Source organism: Thermobia domestica, chromosome 11 (assembly GCF_964235325.1).
Source record: "Thermobia domestica chromosome 11, izTheDome1.hap1.1, whole genome shotgun sequence".
Classification (NCBI taxonomy): domain Eukaryota; kingdom Metazoa; phylum Arthropoda; class Insecta; order Zygentoma; family Lepismatidae; genus Thermobia; species Thermobia domestica.
This window is the reverse complement of record NC_137464.1, coordinates 230,500,145-230,518,242: the sequence shown is the minus strand read 5'-3', so window position 1 is coordinate 230,518,242 and position 18,098 is coordinate 230,500,145. Positions and strand designations below refer to the sequence as shown.

Here is an 18,098-nt window from a genome sequence, read left to right as displayed (position 1 = left end):
CTTTTATCATCATTACGTTTGTTTTCCTTATTTTGTAATATGACCATTAAATTGTGATGTCAAGTCTAATGAATTACATTTAGGATGTTCCCTTATAGTCATCGAATACTAAACTTTTTATTGTTGATTTCACATACTGATAGTATCAAATATTGACTTTATATGAAATGGGGCATTGCCAATGTTACAGGAATTGCTGCGTGACAGAATAATTAAGTTTAAAGGGTTTGAATTATAAAATTTTGTGAGTATTCACCGAGTTGGTAGCAGTAAAAAATAAAGAGTGTCCAGCTAGGGACAAGTCATGAGATGAAATTGTAGAATAATTTCCATTAACATCTAGATGCATTACGCCGCATAATGAGAGGAGTCTACGCTTATTGACCGTACTGTTATTTCTTATATTAGCCTTGTAATTGAATTTTATTTTCCCACTTAGATCTTTTGGATTATGACTCATCGAAAATGTACTTTTTCAATTTTACGGTTATTGAGTAAAATTACGTTTAAAGTCCAAGATAATACATAGAGTTCATTTAGAACTGTGGCTATATGAAGCATAGCTTAGCGTTGCCTCCCCATTGGTGGGTCTCCCACAACTAGGGCGTGTATGTTAATTGATTAGTAAGGAACAAGCTTTATTATTACTTTTAACAGCTAGACTATAGGAGACACGGACTTATATTTTATTATTATATTCCTGAACCACAGGAAGTAACATGGGGGATCTCCACCGTGTTAAAGCCGTATATGATACTCCGAGAAAACCTTAACACTTTATAGATGTTATTTCTTTTGGACGCATATAAAATTAAATTTTATGGGGAGCAGCTTAAATGAAAGTAGAAATCGCGTAGAGCGAAATAACAGTTTTTAATTTAATGGATGTCATAGAAAATTTAGAGTGAAGCAAAGCGAATAGATTCATAACTGATGTAATAGCGTAATACAGTTAATATTGACACTTAAGGACATTGGATAGAGTGTATGAACTAAGTTATTACTTTTTTTAAAATGGGTGGCGAAACATAAGTTTCAAAGTTATGGCTATTTGAGACATGAACCTCCAACGGTGTAATTATATAAGGCATATATTATCGAATTAGTAGCGCCGCTTTGTTTGGTTTGAGATTCTAAACACTGTTAGTAATTTAAAAAAACGGACGGCACACACGTTTTTTTTAAAAAAAAAGTTTTGGAGAACAAATTTAAAGAATTCTTTCACTTTGTTCACTGCATTATATTGTTTTAAGTCATTTGAGGAAAAACTAGCACTTATAATGATCTGAGGAATAATTCCGACTTTTACAATTAAGTTGTTAAGTTATGAGGGAAATGGTGGTTATTTTGATCCATTAAAATAGATAGAACCTCGAAAAAAATCTATGGACATTGTTATAATGCCCTAACTTGCCTTTGAAGTAAGCACTCTATCACTGATTTTCCCCACAATTAAAGAAATATAGGAAATATTTGGTATGAGGACAAATTAATTAATACTAAGACTGTATAAAGGAGGAGTTGTACTCATTTGCTATTTAGATTAATTACACTGTATTTTAGTTTGTAGATTACATTTTTTATTAAGAAATAGTGATGATTACAGGGTCCGTAGACACAATTTTAGATACAACGAGTTATAGTACTCTTGAATTTTGTTTGTAGCGTACTATTTGACTTTATTGAAACTAATATTTCCCGAAACTAAATTTGATTTGTACTCGATCGAGTTTCAATATTATTATTGGAAACATAATTTTATATCAGAATTATCAAATTAGCTATTAGTTCCGTATTTGTGTAAAATAAGTTGAACAGTATACATAAATTGTGTTTTTTCACAGTCTTGTTTACAGTAATATTTGAATATTAGCGTACCCGATTTGTTTATATCTATTTTCGTTTGATAATACAAATGAGAACTTGATTAGATGGACAAAAAATTTTAAATGAAATTTCTTAATTAACAAATAGAGTCTTTAGCTTCCTTAAAATATTTGATGCCGTCGAGAAATGTTATAGCACTCCTCAATACTTGTAAGGTTGATTAGTGGGATGTTCAGGACAATACTCAGAAATACATATAGAATTGGAATTGAGATTTTAGATTTCTAGGCTACCTTGGATAATGACTTATTTGAGGACATGCCGAAACTTGTATATTTTGACATTTAAAATGCTTACCGTACAGCAGGTTTAACTATATAGGGAAGAAATACATATAGTTTAGGGAACGATACCAAACATATTTAATAGAAAAGTGCCTGAAATGTTATGTAGACTAGATAAGCACTTATGTACCGCTGGGTTGCATACAACCAGGGATACTATCATATTTCAACTTATTCTTTGAAGTTTATTATTATACTGAGATGTCATATTTTACTTTAGCGTCCCGCAATTATGACTTTCGTAGAATACTCACCAATTTTCTTTCAAATGTAAGCCAAAGGCGGGGTGGGGTCCCACCACAATTTATATAAGATTTAAAATTGATATGAAATTACTTGACCGGATATGGACACTAAGACCGGACACTAAGATTGGGGCAGAGGGAATTTTGTATGCATTTGTTAAAGAATTAGTATCTTTCAGTTTATGGTGATTATGAGAAAATGAAAAAATGAAATGAAATCTTTGAGTCCCACGGTTATGCCGGTTAGGCTAAAGGGGACGGTGACGATGAGTGATGAATGAAATGGTGGAATGAAGAAAGTGGGAGGAAACGGGAGAACCCCGAGAAAAAAACATGGACACGATGTTGTCCACCACAATTTATAAAAAATAAATCCGAACTTAATGTTTGTCATGAAAATGTTGAAATATTTGGTGCGAGCTGGTATCGAACCCGGGACCCCAAACACTGGAGGTGAACGCTCTACCACTGAGCCACCGCGGTCCCTTATGAGAAATGAATTTTTATATTGATTTGCTTTACAAAAAAGCTGTTGAAAAAAGTATATAAAAAAGTGGAAGGAAACCCACGATTACGATGAGTGTTCACTACAATTTATACAAAACACTTGTTTTTGTCATGAGAACGCTACAGGATTGGTTGAACCAAGAATTTCTAGCACTGCCCCCCCCAACAATTTTACTATTGAGTATGGCATACATACGAGTTAAATGGACGCAATTTTAACTATAAGTAGGATACGCGTTTAATTAGAAGATTTCAATATAATCAGAGGCGAAAGAACTGTACGCTGTTAATATTCGTGAAAGTATAGGGAGTAGTCAATATGAATAATAGAAGCAGAAACACTTGTTTCAATTCAATGTGAATACTATTGTTCAAGACACTGACACATGCGAAACTAAGAAAAAAACCGGTTCATTATTTGTCCAACTTATATTTGCAGATAGGACCAACTTATTGATATTGTTAGAGAATATAGCTGATATATTGTAAAGACTCATTTTCAAGCTTACCAATAATAATGATTAAATTTAGGCATCCCTTTTTTTCTTATAAATAGTCACTAATTTAGTTCAATGTAGAATTGCTTACCCTGGAACCCTACATTAGATAAATGCTTACCCAATGAGAGTCTACGTATATGGAACCTTAATGTATATGTAACAGAAAGTATCTAATTTAAAGTAAATCTGTATTAGTTGAGGCCGTTACATATGTATTTACCTTGGGTTCTTAAGTAACTAAGTTTGAATTACAGATACTTTATATATGTAAAACACATGATCGTTGAAGCTGCATGAACTCCTATTATTACTACAACTATTGCTACTTCCACTACTACTATTACTACTACTACTACTATTAGTACTACTGCTATTGCTACTACTACTACTACCAACTACTAGTATTACCACTGTCACCGCCACTAGCGCCACTAGTATTCTATCAGTACTATCATTTCTACTACTACTACTATCCCTACTACTAGTACTACTACTATTGCTACTCCCACTACTACTACTACTACCAACTAATAGTATTGCCATTACCACCATTACTACTGCTACTAATACTCTATCAGCACTACCACTGCTATTACCACTACTACTACTACTACTACTACAACCTTTACTACTACTACTACTACTACTAGTATTACCACTGTTAACATCACTACTACTACTACCCCTACTACCAGTACTACTACTACTATTACTAATACCACCACTACTACTACTACCGACTACTAGTATTGCCATCAGTACTACTACTAATACTCTATTAGTACTACCGCTACCGCTACTACTACTTGTAATACTACCGCTGCTACTATTGCTACTACTACTATCGTTACTTCCGCTACTACTACTACTACTATTACTACTACTACTATTGGCTGTATGTGAACTATCGAGTATCGGCTACTGCTTGTTGCTTTGCGGTTATGTCTTTTGTTCCGCTTGTAATTTAACCTTCTTTCTTCTACTACCATGTAAACTATTGCATGTATGCCTCTTTTTTTCTTTCTTTGCCTGTATGTCCTTTTTTCTAATTAAAGTTTCTTTTCTTTGTGTTTTTCTTTAACTATTTTCACCTATTTGCTCTATGTGGAATGCTATTAGATTTTTCTATTTCACCTTTTGTACTATTTGTACCTATTTTTATTTTACTCTTTCCTTGATCGGCTTCTAAATTCCCCGTTTCTTTCGTTGGTTTATCTCTATTGAATATTTCTCTTTTTCTCATGTATGTCTATCTCTTTTTATAGAATAATATGATGAAGTAGGTAAATTAAGTAAAGTACCATTAACAAGTCATCTCTTACAGTTTAGTATCTTTCTTGCTTGAGTCTGACTCCTTTTTATGTAACCTAAGCTATTCCAATTTATTGTGTGCTACCCTAATTTTGATGGCCTTCCAATTAAATTTTACATAAATTACATCCTAATTTGGTCTTTCTTTGGTATCTTTCCAACTATGCTTTAGCTAACATATTTTTGTTTCTGCCCACTCACCTTTACTTGTTGTGTAATATATCTGTCCTTTGTTTTCATGGTATGAATTGGTAAATATTTTCTTTCTGTTTGTTGTACTATATGATTTCCTCTTTTACTTTGCTGCCGCTACTTTTATTCCTGTTGTTATTGTACTTTCTAATGTGAAATAAATTATTTTATTGTATTTGTGCTTTGCCTCATTCGTCAATTGCCAATGACCTACAATACTTAATAAACGCCAATACGGGCATGATCTGAATAATTTGTTTTGAATTAATTTAAACTTTAAGATCTTGTCCGCAACTAAGCTTTAACTACCTCTATGATCTATGGAACCCGGAGGTTCACAGAAGCTCTCCACTGACTTCTATTCATGAATCAATTTTTACTTTGTATTCCAATCTCTAGGAGATCCATCTTAATATTTTCTTCCCATTTGCGCCTAGGACTTCCTAATGGTTGTTTTCCGATTGGTTTTCCAGTTAAGAGTTTGAAAGCGTTCTTTCATTTTAGCTACATGATTTGCCTACCTAAGCTTCCTAGAGTTGAATTGACGATCCTAACAATGTTGGGTAAACCATATAAATTATGTAGTTCCTCGTTATGAAGTTTCCGCCATTTTTCCATTTCCGAGGACTGAATATTCGTTTTAGGATCTTGTTTTCAAATACTTTTTTAGTTTATGTTCTTCCCTCAGAGTAAGTGACAATGTTTTGCAGCCATAGAGAACAACAACTAAGCTTTAAATGTTTCCTAAACTCTAAACTTAAGCTCATGTCCTGCTTTTACTTGCTAACTAATAAGTTCGCTACTTCTTAATTAATGCTAAACCAGTATGATGCTTTTAACTATTGCATACTCAAGTTTGTTCCTATCCTGAACTAAGCTTAAGCTATTTGAAAAGTTTTTCTGCCTCCCTGTTTGCTATTATATGTCTGTTACCAATTCTATTATTAGATGTCTCTTAGAATTTTCAATTGTGCTCCTCTTTGTAGATGATTTTAAGACTGTTGTATGGGTTCCTTATTATGCTAGCATTATATATTTCTTAATCTGCTTGAGTACTATTCTATTGTGTTTAGTTTTTTTTCTTGCTTGGCTTATGCTGCTATTTACTATTATTAGCACTACTACTTGTATTCTATTATAACTTGTTTAACCTAACCCAAACTATTTGACATTAGCTATCATATGTTTTTTATCTTTCTGTATATAGCAGAAGCTTTCTGTTTGTGTATAATCCAAATTTGCTGTTTTGTCTTTATGCATGTTTTCTTCTTATGCCTGCCTTTGTTTTTTCTTTGTATTGTTTTTTGTACTCTGTTTTTGTAGACTTTTTTATAAATGTTTCCTTTAGGTTTCTCGTAACTTATCAAAACTCCATTGACATCACCTGTATACCTTCCTAGTATCTTATAGTACTGATATTTGAAAATTTAATTCTAACAGAACCAAATGATTTATACATATTTCAGAAATATATATCTTTCGATACACTCAATATCATGTTCTTCTATCTTATATTAGGCATACCATATACTATACTAACATATAAGATAGATATAGATATATCTCTAATGTAAATACAAATATATAATTATAGATAGATATAGTTATAGTTATAGATATATATAGATATAGTTATAGATATAGATAGATATAGATATAGATATATCTCCAATGTAAATATAAATATACAATTATAGATAGATATAGTTATAGTTATAGATATATATATAGATATAGTTATAGATATAGTTATAGATAGTTATAGATATAGATAGATATAGATATAGATATATCTCCAATGTAAATATAAATATATAATTATAGATAGATATAGTTATAGTTATAGATATATATATAGATATAGTTATAGATATAGTTATAGATAGTTATAGATATAGAGATATATAGATATAGATATATCTCTAATGTAAATATAAATATATATCGATAGATAGATATAGTTATAGATATAGATAGATATAGATATATAGTTAGGTATAAGGTTTTATACTATAACATATGTTCTAACACTTTTATGTTATATTTTAGGTTACCCTTTTGTGGCAATATCATTATTACTGGTGTACTACTAAAAAGTATCAAGAAGTACCAACCAAAAATACCAGAGGAGCAAGATATTTTCTGCTACCAAAGGTATTTTTTATTTCTTTGTACTTAAATAGACCAATTATGTTGGTGCAAGAATATTATTGAAAATAATACGAAATAGTAAAATAAGTTGTTCCGACTAATTTATTACGAGAGTATAAATAATTGGTAAGTTCACAGCGTAGCTGGTCTTAGGAGTATGCTCTGGCATACGAACCAATAAAAATAAGAAGCAATCAAATTAAAGTTAACAAAGAGTTTGCACAGCAAACGATCGAATAAAATGATCGCAGCATAGCTGCTCTTACGAGTATGCTCTGGCATAGGAACCAATAAAAAATAAGAAATTTTTTCTAAGTTCACAGCGTAGCTGCTTTTAGGAGTATGCTCTGGCATACGAACCAATAAAAAATAAGAAGTGAATCAAAAAATGATTAGGAAAATAAATTACAAGTGTAACTTAGTAATGTTTCATTGTTTCAGGACAACTAATTGGAGGTAACGAATTGGAGTAAAAGTTGCAGCGGAATTCAGAATTCCAAAGTATCAAAGTTCACAGAAGTAAAGTAAGTATCATTGGTAACTTACATAATAGTTTGTGCTTAAGATTTTTTTTGTAAGTTCACAGCGTAGCGGCTCTGAGCTTGTGTAGCATGCAGATTACTTTTGAAAAAATTATTTTGCATTAGTTATTTCTTTGAAAGCGTGCATAATTTTGTAACAATTTGTAACATGCAGATTACTTTTGAAAGAATTATTTTGCATTACTTATTTTTTGAGAACATGGATTTGTTTTGCACAACATAAAGTTTGTAACATGTTTCCGTTTACAATATACATTTTTTGTTAACAACTGATAAATTTTTTCTTGCATACATCTTTTTGAATTTATTTTTTTTGTTCACAATATACATGTAAGTTTTTTTTAGCATGCAGTTTTGTTAACACCGCTTAAAACTTTTTTTGTAGCACGCAACATAGTTAAATTTTTTGCAAATTAATTTCTACAGTTTAGTAATACACATTTTCATTTTTTATACTGAAATATAATTTCATGTAAAGTAATATTGTCTTTCTGTATTATCACAGCATTCAAGTGTTTCATCCTCAACTGTGAATTTACCACTTCTCATATTTTATTCGACATCTAAGAACATTTAAATAAGGATTTCCTGTTTTTCCAGCGGCGGTAAGTGTTCATATACATTTTTTGTTAAACTTTAAAACTTCTTAATAAATAGAAAACTATTTTGTTACTTACATAAATGAAGTAATAAAAAAACAATGTTTTAATCTAATGAAAAAATCAAATATAAAGAGTATATAAGAAGATTAATTACACAAAAATAACATAATTATGAAGAATTGAATATTACAATTAACAAACTTTCATGAACGTGTGCAGAAAAAAAATTTTTTTCAAAACTTTTTTTAAAAGTTACACTTTTTGTTTACAAATTGCATTTTTTAATTTTAAAATTGCATCTTTGTTTTTTAAACTTGTATTTTCATTTACGTAAATTGAATTTTTTTTTCAAAGTTACACTTTTTGTTTACAAATTGAATTTTTTTAATTTTAAAATTGCATCTTTGTTTTTTAAACTTGTATTTTCATTTTCGTAAATTGAATTTTTTAATTTTGAAAGTTACATCTTCGTTTTTTAAACTTGTATTTTTTAATTTTGTATAATGTAAATACGTATAACAATTTCAAAGTATCGACACAAGTAAATTAGAAATATGAAAAGTTTTACTAATACAAGACTTTCTTAATTTTATCAGTTAGAATTAAAATGGCTATCAAACTAGAAGATACAAATATTATTAACAGTTACTTAATGAAAACTAACATTAGAAGTGAATAATATTTTTTTAGTAATAAATAAATAAATCATGCGTTACAAAATACATTAAAACAGAATTTTCAAAAATTGTATTATAAAAACTACATTATCAGAAAAATATTTAATGTGTGTTACTTTTGTTTACTTATACATTTTGTTACTTTACAATTTTAATTCGTACGCTTCCTATGAAGTGAAACTCTGAACAATCTATGATTCTAATTATTTTATTCGTTCACATGTATAACATGTTCGAACAATATGTAAGTGTACTAAAATAAACTCTGACCAACTTTGTTGGGATCCAATAAATATTTGTGTTGAAAATGGTTGTTAAATGTTTCGAAACTTGTTAAAAGTTGTAAACTGCTAAATAATTTGTTTAAAGTAAATGTGCTTTAACTAACCATTCTTCTTTTTTCTTATTTGTTTTCAAGTTTGTTTATTCTCTGCTAATTTTTATACTATTGCTATTCTATTAATTTCTTTGTTGTTGTTATGTTGTTGTTGGATGGCCTTTAACTGCGATTTGTAACAATTAACTATCCTAATGCTCTCTTTTGCTATTCTTTGTTGAATAAAACTGCATTAACTAAGTATCTTAAAAATCTGCTATTTCTATGCTATCATTTGTTTAATAATTGGCTTAATTAAATTGGTTTTCTTAACCTATGTGTATTAATTATCTATATTCTTTAAATCTCTGCTATATTGTCTGTCTGATAAAGTTCTGATGATTTGGGTCATAAACTATTCTAAACCTTTTTTCTAACCTTGTTTCTTAATTGAATTCTTTTTTTTCTAAATTATTTCTTCTTTGATATGTTTTGTTTACTATGTTATTTTTATTAATTTGTGTTTCTGTTTATTAGTACTTTGATTTTTTTATTGCCAATGTTATTTTGAAATGATTTTTATTCTTTGGGGTGTTCACATCAGATATGTTCATTTTTTCAAATATGAAAATATTAATGTCCGTGAAAAATAAATATTCGGAAACATTCGGTTAACTTCGGAAATCTTCGAAAATGTCACATGAGTTTAAATAATACATGTTTGTAAAATAACATTATTACTTTAGAAAATATTTTATGTCGTCTGGGTACGATATTACAAACTAAATTATCTGGGTACGAGATTACAAACTAAATGCATTTGGGTACGAGATTACATTTCCGAAAGTATAAATACGGCGCAGCAAGCCGCGGCGGTTCACTATAGAAGAAGGACTGCTGCAGTGAAGACGTTCCTGTTTGTACGTTGTGTGCTGCAATTGCAAAACAGTTAGATAAATATTACAGGATTTTGTCATTTAGTGTTATTGGAAACTGTGAGTGGATTTGCCGATTCTGTAAAGTGAAAAACTTACGGAGATATAGTTAACACGATCTGTCGATAAACATTTAATTATATTTTCAATAAACAGTGTTAATATAGGATTGGTATTTTTCGGCAATCTTCGGAAAATTTCGTTAATGTTCGGAAAACTTAGTGTATATAAGAGCGGGAAAAGCGCGCGGCGATCAGTATAGCAGAAAAACTTTGTACACTAAAGACGTCTCTCCGTGTTATCATTTAGTTATCGGAAAGTGTTAGCTGATAAAATTAAACAGTATCTTCGAGGAAATTACTTGGTAAATTATAAGTTGGTTATTGTCAGAAAAGTTCGCATAAAATTTTGGGAATAGTTCATATTTGCGTGTATATAAGAAGCTCAGAATTGTTAATTGGTCATTCTACATAAAGCAGTTCTACTGTACGGACCAGTGTAAGTGAGCTCTTGGCCGTAATAGTGGTTGGAAAATATACAAATTTAATCTTACGTGGAAACATAGTTCAGTTTGTTTTGTACTCCAGGTGTAAATATCGTATTTAGGAAATTACGTTCATTAAAGTTTACACACAAAAGTAAATTAAAATATCCGAGTAATATAAATTAGTGTATGATAATAAGGTGAAATAACTAATTAATTGTTTCTTTAAATTAGATTCAACAATGGCATCTGTTAGATCGTACGATGGCACCAACACAATTAAAACTATGTTGCAGATGTTGGAATCTCGTGGATACAACGATGCAGGAGAGATTTTCTTTACGTGGGAGGTGGTGACACAATGTCATGCACTAGGAACGCGTATATATAACGAACAGTATGCGCGTTTAATACGTGCATTATTGGAACATTTTGGGCATGACCCACTTGTTATTTTGACAAGTTGTAAGTCCGCAAAGGATATTGTTGATTTATATCGTGTGGGCTTCTTCCGTCAAAATAACATGCGGGATTTAGCGCGTAAAAAATTTAGGGAATTTGTGTCTGCAGGGAAGACTACGGGCTTAACTGCTGATGATTTCGACGAGTTATTGGGTGTTCTTCCAGAGGCTAGTACGAGTTCTGCGCCAGAACATAGTACATGTTCTACATTGGAACCTACATTGTATGGTGCAGGCAAACGGGATTATTTTCGCATTGTTAATAGTAGAACTAAGCACTATCCTTACTTTGGTCTGCGTGGAAAGGAAGTTACCATTGAGCGTATGCGCACTACTGGAATCGAAGATCCGGTTAATTATCTACAAAAACTCTTTGAATTTGTACAAGAGCATACGTTAAATGACGTCGATGATGATATGTACATTGGTATTACTATTGAAAGTTCTGCGTCGAAATTAAACAAACCGGTGTACATGACATGGCGTCCTAAAAAGGAATTGAACCCTGATGTATTATTCCATACAGTTGAAAATGTTTTAAATAGTAATGAACATTTTCTTTTTGGGGAAAAGGTGGATTTTAAGATCCACATTGTTAATCCACGCAAGGGAAGGGGTCGAACCCGTGGATCGGCCAAGTATGAGGAATATACAACTCTTTTGGAAAAGTGTACCATCCCTATGGAAAGAAATGTTTATTGTCTTCCTAAGGCTATCATCCTCGGGAAGGCTAAGGCCGACCATCGTCCCAAACAGGTATATAAGTTAAAAAACAATCCTGAGCGATTGTTGAAGCAGGCCAAGGATTTGTGCGATGATGCTGATGTTACCATTGAGCATCAAAATGGGTGCACTATTACTGATGCGAAGAAGTTCCAAAACAAACTAACCCCCGAATATCAAATTGTTATTTATGAGAAGAACAAAATGACTCGGGAGTATAATATAATATATCCGGGAATTCATGCAACCAAGCAAATCTTAATATTGTACACAGAAGGGCATTATGAGCTGATTACCAATATTACTACACTTTTAGTCAAAAAATCATATTGTTGGTATTGTCTGCAAGGATATAATAAGGTACAATATCACAAGTGTGCATATAACTGTCCTGCGTGTGAAAAATATCATGAGCCTTGTAATGACGATATTAAACGTGAGTGTAATGATTGTTTACGACTGTTTCCTTCGCATGAGTGTTTTGCCAATCATAAAAATGTTATTGCACGTGGCAAGACAATGTGTGAATTAAAGAAAGTTTGTCCCGATTGTGGTGATATGTTCAATACGCGAAACAGGAAGTCTGAACACAAATGTGGTGAACATTTCTGCAAATCATGCTACATGCATGTGGATGGTGACCATATTTGTTTTGTTCAGACTGCCAAAGTTGAGCATGTCGACACATTTTTGTACATCGTCTTTGACGTGGAGACGATGTTATTACCCAAGAATGAACGGGGAGAACGAGAACATTGCGTGAATTTCGTAAATTGTATTAATATTTGCCATAAATGCAAAGACACAAAGTTGGACGATCCATGCTTTGTGTGTGGGGATAAAAATGGATCTCTTAAGTTTGATTTCCAGGATATTGACGGATTTATTAGTCACGTGCTAATAAGTCGGCCAATGTTCAAGAAGATCATAGTACTTTCTCATAATGGAAGTAACTATGACATGCAGTTCTGTGCAAGAACCTTAATAGAAAAACATGATCTCGTACCAGATGTAATAATGACGGGCCAAAAAATTGTAGAAATGAGACTTGGAAATAAAATCTATTTCCGTGACACATATTTGTATATGGGAGTCAGATTGTCCCGGCTCCCAGAAGCGTTAGGTTTATCTGGCAATTTGCGAAAGGGATATTTCCCCTATTTATTTAACACATCCGAAAATCAAAATTATGTAGGCAAAATTCCGTCTTTAGAGTATTTTGATGCAGACAGTCTCAGCCCAAAAGAACGGGGACAAATAATCGCCTGGCATCAAGAACGTGCTTTAAGCGGCGAGGAGTATGATCTCCAATACGAGATGATGGAATACTGTAGGAATGACGTTAAGATTCTTGCAGAGGCTGTGATTAAGTTTTCGAACTTAATCGAGGAGAAAACGAATGGAATCCAGTGTTTTATTTCCTCTCCTACAATTGCAAGTTTGGCAATTCTAACCTATAGGTCCTTATATTTACCAAAGGAGGTCATTCCAATTATTCCGCCTTATGGGTTCGATCATCGTGACCGGCAAAGTCTAAAAGCTTTGTATTGGTTACGGTATTTAGAACGTACCAAAGGTAATAAAATTGAACATTCAGGGAATGGATTGGAAAGGCGTATTGGTAAATATAAAGTCGATGGGTATGATAGTAAAACAAATACAGTTTATGAATTTCATGGATGTTTTTTCCATGGGTGTAAGCGTTGTTTTACAGCATTGCGCCACGTCAGTCTCGATTCTGCCTCTAAGGATAGTACATCCCTACAAGACCGCTTCGAAAAGACCATCATAAAAGCTAATTACCTCAAGAAATGAGGTGTTAATCTCCTTGAAATGTGGGAATGTGATTGGGACCACATGGTGAAAAATGACAAGAGTTTGCAAGAGTTTATTAAAACTCAGTGTAAGGATCTTGTTGATCACCTTGTACCCAAGGACGGTTTTCATGGTGGTTGGACCGAATGTTTCAATGCTTTGTACGAATGTACTTCCGATGAGTTCATTGCATATTATGTTGTAACATCATTGTATCCTTGGGTAATGGCACGTAAACCAATGCCCGTAGGTAAGCCAAAAATATACAAGGGGCCGGACTTCCCAGATGTGGGAAGTATCAATGGGTTAGTAAAATGAACCATTTTGCCCCCAAAAGATTTGTATTTTCCGGTGCTCCCATATACGTGTAACGGTCGACTTATGTTTGGCTTATGTCGCACGTGTATGGAAGAAGGTATCAATGATTGCACGCATTGCGACGCCGAGCGTGCCTTAACAGACACGTATTGTACCCCAGAACTTCATAAAGCGTTAAAGGCCGGATATAAAATTCTGCAAATTATTGAAGTATGGAAATTCGAACTACTCGGTTGTGAGGAGGAAAACTCGGATAGTCTGTTTAAAGACTATGTGGGCTCCTTCCTAAAATTAAAGCAGGAAGCCTCTGGTTTTCCTGCTTGGTGCAAAACCAAAGGAGACAAACAAAAATACATAGCAGATTATTATGCCCACGAAGGCATAGAGTTAATGGAGGATAATATTGAATTGAACCCTGGTCTGAGGTATATCTCCAAGATATTCCTCAATTCGCTTTATGGGAAATGGGGACAGAGAACGGACTTGTCGCAATCGGTAATTGTTGACACACCGGAAAAATTTTTGCATTATCTATGGGCACCGCAATATGAGGTACAAAGCGTGTTACCCGTCGGAGATAAACATCTTATTCTTACGTATCACAATACGGAGAATAAGAACAAACCATGGAAATTTTCAAACGTTGTTCTTGCGGCGTTCATTACGTCATGGGCGCGGTTAAAACTGTATGACTTGATGACAAGTGTAGGGCGTGATAAGGTGTTGTATTGTGATACTGATAGCATCATGTTTGTACAACGCCGTGATGAGAAATCTCCACTTACATTAGGGCCCTACTTGGGTGAATTAACCGATGAAGTAAAAGAGGGGTGGGAAATAGACAAATTTATAGGTTTGGGGCCAAAAAATTATAGTTACCGTATGAAAGAAATTGGGACGGGAAAATTTGATTATGTGTATAAAATTCGGGGTATCACTTTGGATTATAGAACGCGTGAAGAAATTAATTTTGAGGATTTTTACAACCTGGTTCGTGGAAAAATTGAAAGGAAAACAATAAACATCCCAGGTAGGATTACCCGTAAGCGGGGATTTGTCATCGTATCAAGACCTGAAACAAAGACCCATCAAAAGGTATCCAACAAGCGACGACGATTAAATCCTGACAGCACGACCGACTACAGGACATTACCCTTTGGGTACTGCGCCTAATGGTTGGCAAATGTGTAAATGTGTGAATGCATGAATGTGATGTAAATATTTGTATATATTTTGTTAATAAAATTGAACAAACTAAATAACTGAATAAATGGTAAAAATATAAATAGTGGTATGAATGAATGAAAAGGAAACACGTAACAATTATACACTCTAACATGTTATTCCCGGGTATGCTATGTTATCAAATTCTTTAAATATTTTACAGCCTCTCACGCCCTAAATAATTTATATTGTAAATAATATTTTAAATTATGCTTATTGTATTTAAGACACAATGTGTATATTATTGTAAATAGTTTTATATATTATGAATTTTTCATATGTTGCAAATAGATTTTTTTCATATAGTAAATTTGTAAATACATTTTTTCATATTCTAAATAGATTTTTTTCATATTGTAAATAGATTTTTCATATTGTAAATAGTTTTTATATATTGTAAATAGATTTTTTTCATCTAACGTAAATACCATATTTCAAATATTAAATTAGTTTTGTTAATCAAGTTCAAAGAATCAATAGAACATTGTATATATCATTATATTCAAACACTTGTTATATATTTTACAATTTTTATTTTTATTATATATCTACATTTTTATTTTTATTATATACATTCATTTTTTATTTTTATTATATACATTTAATTTTTAATTTTATTATATATTTTACATTTTCATTTTATTATATTTACATTTTTTATTTTTTATTCTGGTATAGAATATTTTGTCATTATTTTTACAATAAAATTTTTAAACTATATTCATGCCTTTAATTTCTACATCCTATAAAATTAAAAAGGTACTTAATGCAAAAAGTATGTGTATTCTGTATAAGATAAAGGAAGAATACATATGCTTCATATACTATTAATATTATATAAACTTATTTACGTACATTATACTAAAGTATGTGTATTCTGTATAAGATAAAGGAAGAATACATATGCTTCATATACTATTATATAAACTTATTTACGTACATTATACTAAAGTATGTGTATTCTGTATAAGATAAAGGAAGAATACATATGCTTCATATGTATAAAAATAGAATATTAATAAAGGCACAATATTTATACTTTTCATAAAATTACAATATGAAATTCATATATTCACTCAATGAATTATTATTTTATTAAGTTTAATAATAGTCTGAATCAAAAAGTCAACCGAGATTATAAATATATCCTTAAACATAAAATTACGCATAATTATCCAGAGCTTGCTCTGAAGCGTTACCTTGCATATGGTGACGATTTTTGAATTATCCTTCCTTTTCCATATCCTGAGTCTCTTTCTCTGTTTCTTTCTAGAGATCCGTCCGTCAGACTTATCAAGCCAAGGGCGTCCGGATCTACGGATCGAGCCAGAGGAGCCGCTCCTCCTGGGCAACTATCCAAACGGGTTGTCCTACCTTCATCACATTCATAACTCACTACACATCATCTTCGGGTCTCACGGCTCTCTAAAAATCTATCGGTCTCTGCTATGGCAGATCAAGCTGCTTCTGGACCACAGGTGGATGGACGGCACGGTGGTCTTCCTCCGGTATTTGTCACTCCGACCGCTTCGAGCACGAAGGTGGTCAAGCGGAAGGACACTGGCAGCCGGCAGCGAACCATATCCGGTAGCTCTACAGCTTCGTCAGCTTCAAATGTCTCCACCCGTTCTAGGTCCCCACGAAACTCTCAATTGTATGCTGATACTATGAAGCAACCTCGTCATCAGTCGAAGAAGCAGCACAGAGACGACATTTCAGCAACTTCTGATATGGATGCAGCCGATGAGAATAGCAATACAACTATTCTAAACTCTCAGACATCTCTCACCAATAATCAGCCTCATAATCGCCACATTCTTCATTCATTCCTACTTCAAAATTTTGACACAAAGTACAGTAATGAGAAGTTCATCACATTACAACTACGGAAGTATCTACCAAGCATTCCACTAGCAGAAGTCATCAAGACTCGTAACGGTTACATCTTAAAGTCCACAGACCCGCAGTTTGCTATCACCGTCAGAAACAAGGCCTCGTTTGAGATCTTTGGGAAGAACGCCACTCTTACATCTCTCTCCTCTGCACGACAGAAACAAGCACCACCACCAAAACGTCCACCATTTTTGTCTGTTGTCATCCGGGGAGTTGACCCAACATATTCAGACACCGAAATTCATGAAGAACTTCAACATGAGGGACATAACATTCACAAAGTCATCCGCATACGGAACAATCAAGGGGCAACATACATGGTGCGCGTTCTTACAGCTTCACAAGATACGATCGACACATTGCTCACTACTGGCGCATACATTTACAAACGTCGTCACAGGGTTGAACCGTCACGCACTCCAGCTCCTCTTCCTGTGCGATGTGAAAACTGTCAAATATACAATGACCACAACACTGCTAATTGCAAAAATCCGCCAGTCTGTGGACATTGCACAGGACCACATCATACGCGCCTTTGCACTAATCTTCAGCAGCCACCTGAATGTCCCACTTGCCACGACCAACATCCGGCCTATAGTTATAAATGCAAAAATAAACCTCAACCTGACCAACAACATCCTGATTTAGTTGTTCCGCTCCGGATGCCAGACGCTTCACCTCCAACCAATCTCCACACCACAGATCCAGTTACCATACAGCAGCTTCTTCAATTTCTCACGCTCGCCCTACAAAACATTCATCCATTTCAACGCAATCATATTCTACAACAAATTACTAAAGCAGCAAAATCTGTCTTCAACGTCAATTTCTACGCCACCTACACCAACAATTATGTTCATTTCCATACCTCACGTCAAGAAACAACTGTTTAACTTACACATCATCATGGATTTAGTCTTCCTTTTCATGAATATTCGCTCATTACCTACCAACAAACTTCTATTCGAAGCACTGTTACTCGAAGAGCACGCATCTGTCTTTTTACTAAATGAGACATATCTCACAAAATC

At 32.9% G+C, this 18,098-nt stretch overlaps 1 protein-coding gene across 1 annotated transcript; it reads left to right on the top strand.

Moving 5' to 3' along the window:
• Positions 1–10,875: 10,875 nt before the first annotated feature.
• LOC145665487 (uncharacterized) lies at positions 10,876–13,632 on the top strand. Its single transcript, XM_081732796.1, has 2 exons — positions 10,876–12,766; positions 13,031–13,632. The coding sequence occupies exons 1-2, from the start codon at positions 10,876–10,878 to the stop codon at positions 13,630–13,632; spliced, it is 2,493 nt and encodes an 830-aa protein (XP_081588922.1).
• The last annotated feature ends 4,466 nt before the right edge of the window (positions 13,633–18,098 follow it).